This window comes from Diplotaxodon limnothrissa, linkage group LG4 (genome assembly GCF_057381915.1).
Source record: "Diplotaxodon limnothrissa isolate DT_005_m linkage group LG4, D_limnothrissa_male_GT1.1, whole genome shotgun sequence".
NCBI classification, from domain to species: domain Eukaryota; kingdom Metazoa; phylum Chordata; class Actinopteri; order Cichliformes; family Cichlidae; genus Diplotaxodon; species Diplotaxodon limnothrissa.
This window is the reverse complement of record NC_140599.1, coordinates 27,161,805-27,173,683: the sequence shown is the minus strand read 5'-3', so window position 1 is coordinate 27,173,683 and position 11,879 is coordinate 27,161,805. Positions and strand designations below refer to the sequence as shown.

At 42.3% G+C, this 11,879-nt stretch overlaps 1 protein-coding gene across 1 annotated transcript in view; it reads right to left on the bottom strand.

Annotated features, from left to right (window-relative positions):
- Positions 1-1,182: 1,182 nt before the first annotated feature.
- Positions 1,183-11,879, bottom strand: part of LOC146634033 (inactive phospholipase C-like protein 2) — a 67,647-nt gene continuing 56,950 nt past the window's right edge. The window contains exons 5-6 of the mRNA XM_085351778.1: positions 5,919-6,028; positions 1,183-1,865 (exon numbers count right to left, since the gene is read on the bottom strand). Of these exons, the coding sequence (XP_085207904.1) occupies positions 1,401-1,865; positions 5,919-6,028 (575 nt within the window). The 3' untranslated portion in view covers positions 1,183-1,400. The remainder of the gene's footprint in view (positions 1,866-5,918; positions 6,029-11,879) is intronic.

The following is an 11,879-nucleotide window of genomic DNA, read 5'->3' as shown; positions in this document are numbered from 1 at the left end:
TGAACCCTGCACAGTAAAAACCTTATATCAGTTTATCAGTTTAAAAATCGAAATAAAATTGCAAAGAACATCCATTTATCCCAGTTCATATCGCTACTTGAATGATTATTAAATAGTAATGAACAAGAGGAGACAGGAGAAACAATGAAGCCAGTTTTAATGGGCCACTTAAGAGATCTCTTACAGAATCCACACTCACTTTGAAGTGAAACACGTCAGGTTACTGTTTGACTGTTGTGTTGTGGTGCTAACCCCCAAACCTTTCATTCCAATCCCACATGCACTGGTTGGCTTGATCTGCACCACAGAACAACAGGTGTCAAATCACTGTGTATGTGGAAGTAATGTTAAAAAATACTTAGGATATCAATAAAACTAACAACAGTTATAATAATATCAATCATGAATGTCTCAGAATTATTATAGCAATATATGTTCCCTTCTTACACTTTGCATACATTTTACATCTATAGTCACTTTATTCTTATAGACAGCAGTATCATGTTCCTGATGATCTTTGACCTCTAACGGGAGGGGTCAAATATTCCAGTTGTGACTGACTGGTGAACTCTGCCACTTAAGGACGTGCTCCATCCTAGGGACCAGGACATCAACTCACATAACATCATATACATAGCCCCTAGGAAGGAGACAAAAAGATTGTGTGAGGAGTGTATAAGAATGCCGGAGAACTTAAACCCTAAGAGAATTGACACTAGAGATCTGAGGGGCCTGATGAAGACTGACACCAGCAATAATACATCAGGGTGATTTTGTTTTCTATTTTAGCACTACAGCTGCTTATTTTGTGCTGAAATGGCCATTTGTGACCCCTACAGACTAGTAGAGCTGCTCTACTTTGTACCACTAAAATTAAAATGGCCTCCTCTTCATCATCAGAATAAGTGAGGGTTTCCTGTATGTCTTAGTTGTGGGAGGGAAAGTGTGAATGTGAAGAAATAAACACTCGAAGACATGCCAAGGTGTCTCTGAAAATAAAAAGGCAAATTTGTGGCATTAAATGCCAAAGTGAGGTAAAGCCTGTACCCACAGAGCTAGAGTACATCGTGGAGGGGCTTGAAAATAGCAGTGCCCAGAGAGAGACAGGGGTATGTAACTCACTGATGTTTTCAGCTGTTATCCTTCTGTTTTTCACTTCTAGCTGAAGTGTAGTATCTCGCTTCTCTTTCATATCTCTGGCCAACTCAAATCACCTCTCAAACTTGCGTCTCGCTTCTAACACGACGAGGCTTCCTCCTCCTCATCATCTCTTTCAACTTCTCAGCAACTTCCTCCATCTCTCTTTCTTTACTGACCTCTTGCTTTCTTTCTACACCTTTCTGCTTCTCTATCTCACTGTCTCTCTTTGGGACGGATTCTCTGTGGGCACAGGCAGTGGGTCAGCAGGATCCCGCAGGACTGTCACTGACAGTCTCTTTTTCTTTCTCGGGGATGGTGTCGAGAGGTACTGCTGCCCCCTGCTGCTGGTTTTGGAATTGAAACTGGTGCTGGGGTAGCGGTGGCGGTTGAGGGTAGGCAGGTGGTTTTGGAACAGGTGGGGCCAGAGGAGGAGCCGATAGCTGGGGATGCAGCTGGGGATATTGCTGGGGATTCGGGTGCAGATAAGCCTGAGGTGCGGTCTGAGACTGGAGCTGATTTTGGGGTTGGCACAGCAGTGGAGGCGCTGGGTGGGTCTTGGCCTGAGGCTGCTGCTGTGTCTGCTGCGGCTGGTGGTGAGGATGGTGCTGAAGCTGTGGGGAAGCTGCTCCATTTTTACTGAGGCCACAGGACTGAGCTGCACAGTGGATCTGACGCAGAGTGTCCAGTGCCTCACTCTTTGCGTGCTTTAGCAGGTCAGCCTGGCCCTAAGATTTAGACACAGAAGAAGAAGCAGAAAGAAACATTTGTTAATATCACTCAACTATATAAAATTTAAATGCATTCAAACAGCATTCCCTAAAGGCTACTTATACTAAGTCTATTTTAAATAACACCATCAATGCAATTTTCTTTTATCCCTCTTTTTTTTGTTTTTTTTAGAAAATAGATTTTAATCTCTAAATGACCATTATCTGCATGACTTTTTAGTGAGAAGAAAGTAAAGGTGCTTATATTATTGCTTATTGTTAATGTATTACTCAAAAAGATGCAGAAGGGGGCAGTATGAAGCCAATGAACAAAGGGCTTTGGTTTCTTGCCAGCCCTTTGTACTGTTCCTCTCAGCTTGTAAGTACTGCTGGCATATGGTGGCAATGTTATACTACATTTCTGCTCTTTATTTGAACACCCCAGAGATGAAACCCTGCCATATGTGGAGGAAGTGGTCAGGGCAGGCATCCTGCGCTACGGCACTGTCAAGTCAATCTGGGCCACTGCCATGGCTGCCTCCCTCCCTTAAGCTAGCTGTCTCTGCCATGTGGAAATGTGGTGGAGTTTTCTCCACAGGCAGTTATTTCTGTGTGTAAGAGGTGCTTATATTATTAGAACTGTCCAAAGGAGATGAAAAAAAAGGGAGAAAGACCACACGCTTCGACAAACTCCCTCCACTTGAACAATCTAATTCTTGACTCTTCCCCTCAGGGTTTACTCTCGCCAGATTCCTCCAGCATGTCCACTTCAACATCTGCTCACAAGAAAGTTGAAAGCAATTTTCCTTTTATCTGCATTTATCTGCATATTTTACCTCCCTCGCACTGAACTTCGGTCTGTCTGACGTGCTGCGACAGCTTGCTGGGCTAACCTCCTTGTGAAGAGATACAGTCTGACCTGTTGTGGACCAGACTAAAATATAAACGGCGAAAGGGATAAAGTTCTTAGTGCCACAAGACAGGTACAGCGGTATGACATACTGGGGTAAGACTAAAGGTGATGCTCTGCAGACGATGGCCTGCGATCTACCCGTTGGTGATGTTAATACACTGCAAGTGGCATTTTAGCTCAACCAATACAGCACGCAAACCCGGAGTATGAGCATGTCATATGTTTGGAATAAAAAAAGAAGGAGGGGAAAAAAAAGAAATTATGTAAGTCATGACTCACCAGGCATAAAATAAGATGGCAAGAAGCTTATCCTGTGCTGTCTGAGTCAAATAACGGCTACACTTGTCTTTGCATGCATTCACCCCTACAGCTGGCCTAACGTTGTCCGCAGGAGGCTAAGCTGATGTAAGGACAGCTACTAAATCCCACAACTATATCCTCATTAAATTCTAGACCCGTGTCCTTTTTGTTTATCAGAAACGGACCACTCCTCTGAGAGAAATCGAGTAGTCGATAACCTGCCTCTAGGTATTATTTTACATTTATAGACATTCACGGGGAGTTAGAAGAGACAGCAGAGTATAAGCATCATTGGGACATATAGATTGAGTCAGTTCTTATATTAAAACAAGACATCTACCAGAATTTGATTTAATCACATATAAAAGGGTTAGAGTTACATTGGCTTACCACAGAAAACACTGAGGAGGCCAAAATCTGAGTGAATTTAAGAGGAGGTTATTTAATTATATGTAACTGCCCAAGAAAACAGATTATAACACTAGAAAGTACAAAACGTGAACGATTTGGGAGACACGTCTTTTTTCAAACCCTGTTATTCTTCTAAAAAGGACAGCAATATGGCTGACATTTGCTTCAAAGGATCTCTTTCTCTCTCTTTGATTTTTCTTTTCTCTTGACTAACTGGAACAATAAGTGGCAGAAATGGGCAAATACCCTCATTCACCGTGACAGCCCCGAACTGACAGAAACTGTCAAAGTAAGGTTGGAGAGGGAGCTAGAGACGAACACTGACAAACATATAGGACATGGCTCTTCCCTCGGCTTTCCTCCCAGCATCCCACACTTCCAACTAACAACCAGCGAGTACTTCCTGGCCTGCTGAGAATCTGGAGAGGCTGACAGGTGAAATAATAACTGGGTACGGCTGCCAGCCTTGGCAAACAAGCACCAAGCTCTCACCAAATGTTCACTATGAGACGCAGATTACAACTGAAGAATGGGAAGAGGACAAGACGGAGTTATGTGGGTGCCACCTTGTTATTGAAAGGGTGGCTCATCACAGGAGAACAGACGAAAAGGGGGGGGAGACGACGATCGGAAAAATAAGGTGTGTGAATGTGGTTAGTACTGAGATAGATTCTGGACAGCTGGTCTACCTAAACAGCAAGGGCATAAATTGCACCATAGATGGGTGGAGGACATCATTTTAACCCTAGCAGCAATGCAACCCCCTTTTTGTTGTTTTCCATCTGGCAAGACTGGCATGAAAAGGAGAAGACATCTATCTATCCTAATGCTCAAGCCACTCTGTCTGTACTTAGCATGTGGCGTTATTTTAGCGTTGCTATTACCGGCAGCAGTCGTAGAGGAAATGAGATGAGAGCATTGAGCAGCCTTATCTCCTGTGTCAAGGGGCAGGCAAAGACAAGAATGCATCATCATCAAGGCATGTCTAGGGGATCCAGTGTCTCCTTATGAGGAATAACAGAGCAGCATATGTGTGTCTACAAACAAGCGCGAACAATCCTATCATGTCTTGTCAAGATAGTTACACGACCAAATAAATAAAATGGTACTTGGACTTAGAGCTGGGCGATATATCGAGTTTTAAAAAAATATTGATATATTTTTATACGAGATATAAGATGTGACAATATCTTTTATATCGATATAGTCTATGTTACGTTAAAGCTATACTTGTGGAGCCGCAAGTTTGCCTCTCTTTCGTCCACTTTTGTCTTTACGCAACGTTACTCGGCCTCGCCCCTCCTTCACTGAATACAACTCCCCCTCCTCCCCCATCGCTTCACCTGCAGGAAGCGACAAGACGGACACGGCAAATCTCCGTTAATGAGTTACTGCGCATCGACCCGTGCGTGGGGCTGGACGCCGTCAACGTGTTAGCTAGCTAACCACGCTAACGAGCTAACCACGCTAACGCCATGCAGCCCAGAGGCGCTGCACAGCCTAAAATCCTTTCATTTTCTCAAAAGTTGACAGCGCGCCTTATGTATGAATTCTGGTTGTGCTTGATGGCTGCGAACCGATTTTATGTGGTACACGGCGCTCAGCAATCTGTCAAAAAATGTTTTAGTACGACTTTGGTAAGCTACGGAGCTGCACCGCTTGATGGACTGTCAGAGCATTACGGCTACCGAGGAGCCTCGCGGAGTGATACGTACTGTGCTTCAACGTAATATTACCCTACTGTGTATAAGGACCATAAATGGCACCTGTTAAGAGACGTGGTTACGAAGAGGATTTCAAACTCAATGCTGTCAGTCACAGAGTAGAAGTTGGGAACAGAGCAGCTGTGAAATCTGTCTTTGTTATTGTGCTCAGCGTCTTTTAGTTTACATTTTGACTGCACAATTGTGAGCTTTTTGTTATGCACAAAAACAACATTGTTTTCTTTTATTTATGGAGCATTATTATTTAATAAATGCTCATAATTTATTTTTGAGTAAATTTTATGTACATCTATGCTCTATGTTAATAAAAGTGCCTGTGTGACATCTGGGACACAGCTTTGACTAAGAACTCTCTTTTTGTTCTTACTTTATGGCTTTAAAAAAAAAATATCGAGATATATATCTTATATCGCCATCTAGGTAAAAAATATCGAGATATGAATTTTGGGTCATATCGCCCAGCCCTACTTGGACTCAACAGTAATTAATTAAGAGGTTTAGGGATTAGAGAAGAGGGAAATACAATTAGCCCAGTGAGCTTTCTTAAGACATTATGTTATTTAATCTCAGCAACATGGTCTCAGATTGCTTGTCCAGTTGGGTACAGTCCCCATAGTAATCTCAAATGCACATTAATCAGTTTTAATAGTTGTACTTTATACAAATGGGGGGTTTAGATTAATTATTAGGCTTGTTGCTGTGTTGTAGGAGGGGTTCACTAACCTTCAGCACAGTGATGTTCCAAGCGTAGCTCTCCATAGCCTTCTGCAGTTTACGTCCTTTCAGACCCTCCTTTGCTCCAATGCGATGCAGGTCCTCGTGGAAGTCCAAACCTGGACAAAGACACAGGCAGGCGTGCCATGTAAATAAAAGCAAATCATATTAAAGCCAAAAAAATACCATGCAAAAAACACTTTTAGGCATATTTTTAGTAGAAGAAATTTCTTAATAGAGTAAATATCCTCATGCATGCAGACCAAGGAAAATAACTACATTTTGCAATTTTGCAAAAAACACCATGAAACAAAATATGCCTGCTGAGAAGTTTTAGGTAAAGTGTCTTGCAGTGTACAAAACTGCCATAAATGCATTAATGCATATTAGTCCAGATCTGTTATGCATATAACTTCACAGACATTATAAAATGCAATGACATACTGTAATATAACCATCTTTTAGTACATTTTATAGTTTGTTCTTCTACCCACAACCAAGTTGGAGCGTTACAGTTGGATTTTAGCATGCAATGTGTTGGGTTGCTATGGCTGTCTAAACAGAGGTCATATGAAGCAGGCTAAACTCTAATTAATCTATCAGTGCTTCCTGCTTCATTTAGCCCAGGCAGACCGTAACTAATCCCCTGGGCTTTAAGAGCAAACTCCTCCTAAACCTAAGGCTCAGCCTGCTTGTCAGTCTGTCCCTGACAACTGACCTTATGGTTCTCCAGCTTCAATTTACTGCAAAAACAATGATGAAACATAATACACTACAATTCACAAAAAACACCCAAAATTTGTGCTAGGAAAGTATGAGATGTCGTCTTGGTTTTGTAATGTAGCTACTAGGGGTGCAACGATACACAAAATTCACGGTTCGGTTCGATACTTTGGTGTCACGGTTCGATATTTTTTCGATACAAAAAAAATGTTCATGCATTTTTAATTTGTCATTTATTAAAATTATAAATATATATTTTAACTCAAAAGTACAGTTTTTAAATTTAACCCTAACCCTTGTGCGCGTTTTTTATTTTGACAGCGAATGCGCACCTGCGGACCACTTATGTGCAGCCCTGGTTATATAGCTCGTCATATTGCAGCCACAGAAATTATTTTGTCCATGAAACCATAAAGCTGCACTTTCTTTTTGCCTTATAGTCTGATTTGTCATAACTTCTCCGTTTTGTGGTAAGCTTTTATTTGGCTGTCACTTCTTCACCCTGACCTGTCTTATTTGGCTCAGCAGAACTGAAATGCTTTTACACGCGCACTCACATAAGCTCAGCGATTCTCTGTGCGATCAACCTCTCACATGTTTAAGCTTGCTGCGGGAGATTTCACTTGTCATGTTTGCATAGTAAGCTAACGATTAATAAGACGATGTCAGAGGAATTGGTGCACAAATTATCATCACTCACAGATCAGTGCTGTCGCTCTCTATACACAGTTCACACGATTGCAAAGTGAAAGCAAAAAAACAAGCGCAAATTCAAACGCGACTTCAATATGTCACATATTGACAGTGGCTCACCGATGCCAATGACATAATTACCCAGCTACATTTCTGAAAGAATGCAAAAGCATTGACATATATTTTTCCTACAATAGCCCGACGGGCAGGGAAGAGATAGAATTTTGGTAGCCCGACTGAAAAAATCGCTAGCTCCGGGACGTCGGGCTAGCGATATTGCAAGCCCTGTATCTGATTGAGGAATCACTCATCTTTGGAAAAGAGAGTTTATTACAGAGAAATGGCTCTTTCCAAAATAAAAGCTATACTATCCGCTTCTTCTGGGCTATATTCTCAGCAGCATAAGGAGAATCATGTGCTAACAGCTGTCTAAATGACTCGGCTAAAGTTAGTAGCATGCTTGTTGTTTTTGTCTTTGCACTAGGATGATGTCGGTGTAAATGTGCAGTCATATTCGTTGTGTTCCCACTAGTGCTTTCAGGTTAATCTCGTTGAAATGACCTTAACGCCACAACACGGCAAATCTCCGTTAACGAGCTACCGCCGATCGCTCCGTGCATGGGGCTAGACGGCCAACAAGTTAACGAGCTAACTGCGCTAACACACTAGTTCACACCAATGTAATTGAGCATTGCATGGCACATCCAACATACTGTTTTACTTTAGTCCATGACTCGCTTACCTTCAGGGTCATACGTCACATGAAAACCAAAATAATTCCAAACGCCAGATCTGAATGAGGGTCAATTTGCCTGTTGCAAGGAGAGCTTAACTTCTGTCTCGCTAGCTTGCCCTGTGCTCTTCCTTCTGACTATGCTGTCTGTGTGGAGCGCTCAGTGGATCTGCTCTCGACAGTGCAGCCTAGGCGGAGTAGTCGAACACAGATTCACTGAGCGCTCCACACAGACAGCATCGTCAGAAGGAAAATTGATAAAATAAATTACAAATGTTGTATTGTTCGATACATATGCGTACCGAACCGAAAGCACTGTATCGAACGGTTCAATATCGATACGAATATCGTTGCACCCCTAGTAGCTACATTGTTCCCCATTTGACAAACTGTTTGTGTTGTCATGTTCAGAGTGCATCCTTGAAGCACAGAAACATGCAAAGGGATATAGAGGCCTCTCATTTTGGAAAACACAGTTAAGTAGTTAAGTAAGAAGAAAAATGAGACTATGTTGACTTTATGAAGTCAAGATAAAAAATAAATAAATAGAATAAAAACAAAATTACCAGTTTTCAGGGCAAACCAGGGTGAACCATACCAAAAATAACTAATGTGCTATCATTTCCAAACACTGGTGATGTACAACCAATGCAGAATATCTGTTTCAGAGCCTGAAAGTTCTGCTAACAGGGATTAGGACTGATTTGATCTCGTAATCTGTTGTAGTTAATGGGCTCAGAGAAGAGCCAAGGAAGTTTGTGTTCACAGGACACAAGAAATTAGGATGGCAGGGAGCAGAGTAAGTCATGAATTTAGCAAATTAGCTAGAGGACGCAATACAGCTCTTGAAGCATTTAATTTGGCATTATGAAGCTTTCCCTTCCCCTAACAGCCTCGATGTTGCTGTTCCTTAGTGTCACTTAAACTATGTGAAATTTGAGCTAATAAAAATGTGGCCCTGTAGCACACTCTGAAGAGATTGAATTTTACGTTGAGAGAACGAGACAGGGAGAGTCGGGTCCTAAGGAGGACTTAGGGAATAACATATCACACACACACACACACCTCGGTAGAGTAAAAGCAGAGAGGGTTTTTGCCTTTGTAATGAGTACTGCAGCAGCACCTCTTCTGCTTCAAAAACATACAGTGGCTTCAGGCAGAGAGACAGAAAGGTAAGTAAATAATAAAATCAAACAGAACCTTCAAACAGGATCTGATGAAAAGAAATAATGAATAAAAAGATAGGAAATGCTCTGAGTGGGGAATGCATGACAGTCAGCTCAGTGTTTCATTAATTTATCTCTATTCATACACACTGCAAAGCCCAAACACAATGCCATGAAGCAGAACGTGGGATATTCCAGCTGCTGATGAGCTGGGAGAAAAACTGGTTAAATCCAAGGAAGATAAATTGAGGGAGAGTTCTTTATCTTTTCTATTGGCAATAAAATACACAGTGCTGACTAAAATAGTGGTTCATCATAGCGAAAACCTTTGCAAGAAAGAGAACATCAATAAATACACATGGTAGGGCTGGCAGAGAGGCAGCGGATCTTTAACTCATACAGTAAGCTTGCACCTGTTCCTGGACCTGCCTTAATATGATGATGCATGACTATATTCAAGACAGATGCCTGAACACCTCGCTACCAGACGTGGAATACATAGAGGTGCTGAGAAGTACAGCTGGTGCCCCCTTTTCAAGAAGGGGGGCAGGAGGGTGTGCTCTAACTTCACTCCTCAGCCTCCATTTCTCAGAGTCCCTGGGTTCTGAGTTTTCTATAAATTACTGTTCTATTGGTTTTGAGAATCACTTGTTCTGAGTTTTTGCATTTCCCGGTTGCTTTGCAATGATTTTATCTGGCTTCATTTTCACTTCTAGTTCTGTTCATGGTTATACTTTGGTTTATATTTAAATCCTTGAGTTCCTGCCTCCCTTGTGTTTCCGTGTCTTGTTTAGTCTTTGTGTTTTGCTACTTCCCATTTTTATTGTGGTAGTCTTTTGTCTTTTGTGCTTGGTGTTTAGTTTTACTTCCTTTTGAGTTATTATGTTATGTTATCCTCAGCTGTGTTGTCACGTGCTACTTCTCCCTCATTAACTTGTGAGTATATGTTGTCTCTGTCTCTCCTTGTCCTTTGTCATATTGTCCCTCACTGCTGTGTGTTCCCTTGCTCCATGGTTTCTGGTTTTTGGAATTCCTGGCTTTTTTCTGCATACATTTTTGGCTTTTGTTTACTCTTTGCCTGACAGCATTAAAGCAGATTTTTGGAGTTATTCCCATTTCCCCAGAGTCCTGCATGAGGCTCCACCCTTGCTCCCACACGGCCAATCCATGACACCCGGGGAAGGTCTATGCCAGGTTACCAGAGAGGAGAGTTCATCTGTTAGTTGAACCTTGGATCCAGGAAGAACAATGCATTCAAGTTTGCTCAACGAGTCTACATAGTTTTTGGGAATTTGGAGAAAGTACTCGACTGCATTTCTCAAAGTATAATGTGAGGCATGCTTCAGGACTGCTTCAGCTTCAGCCCATTTGGTTTCTGTCCAACTGCATTGAGAGCTTGATTCGCTCTGAGGCAACAAGTCAGACTCATTCCCTGTGAGTACTGAGTTCACTGGGCTGCCCTTTGGCACCAATTCTGTTAAAATCTTTTATGAACAGAATTTCTAGACACAGCTAAGGGGTAGATGATGTCAGTATTGGTGGTCTCCCAATCTTTCCTCTTCATTTTGCAGATGTGGTTCTGTTAGCTTTACTGAGTCATGACCTCCAGCTTGCACCGGGGAGTGTGAGAAATGAGAATCAGCACCTTTGATTTTAAGTCGGAGTATTTCAGGGTCTTCTTAATGAGTGAGGGGAGAGCAGAAAAGGAGATTGACAGACATACTCTTGCAACATCTGCAGCAATGCAGATGCTGTACTGGTATGTTGTGGTGAAGAGAGAGCAAAGCGGGAAAGCGAAGCTGTTGATTTACTGGTCCACCTACGCTCACCTATGGCCACAGGCTGTGGGTAGTGAACGAAATAATGAGATCGTGGATATAAGTGACAGAAATGACTTTCCTCTGAATGCCTGGATGTGTGGGCTCAGCCTTAGAGACAGGATAAGGTGCTCAGCTTATCTCTCATTGGGGAGGGGCTCAGAGTGTGTACTTCTCCACATTCTCCTGGGCGCTTCTTAGGTCAGGTGTTTTGGGCATGTCCCAATGGGATGAAGGCCGGGGGGAAACCCACAACATGCTGGAGACATTATATCTCTCAGGTGGCTTAGGAACACTTTGGTGTCCCGAAAGAAGGGTTAAAGGATGTGGCCAAGAAGAGGGAGGTCTAGGCATCTCTGCTTAGAATCTTTCTCCTACGACCAGGATGTGTGTATTTAAGTATTTATATCATCTGATCACCAAGTATATCACCTTCATACAAAGGTACAGTCATGCCACATTTGCATCTGAAAATGAATGCTCTGTTCTTTGCGATGTGAGTAAATCGGTGCACTGACGAACTAGTACACCACGACACATACACATCTAAATGAATTCTGAATACAACAAAGCTTATGCATTACATTTTTAAGAAACACTGCTGGAACAAATCTTTAAATAAGCTGGTGAAGCAGAGGCTAGTGGGGAGAATGACTGGAAACCCACACACAGATTAGATATGCATGCAGACAAATAAGCCAGTGTACACAATGTGCACAAAAACACAGTGGTAGCATCTGGAGGTGCCAGAGTGTGCATCCCAGCTGTTTTCCTGGTCCCACATTATGTGTGTGATAGTGAGCCATCAATAGTGCCCAAGGGGAATTATCTAACACCT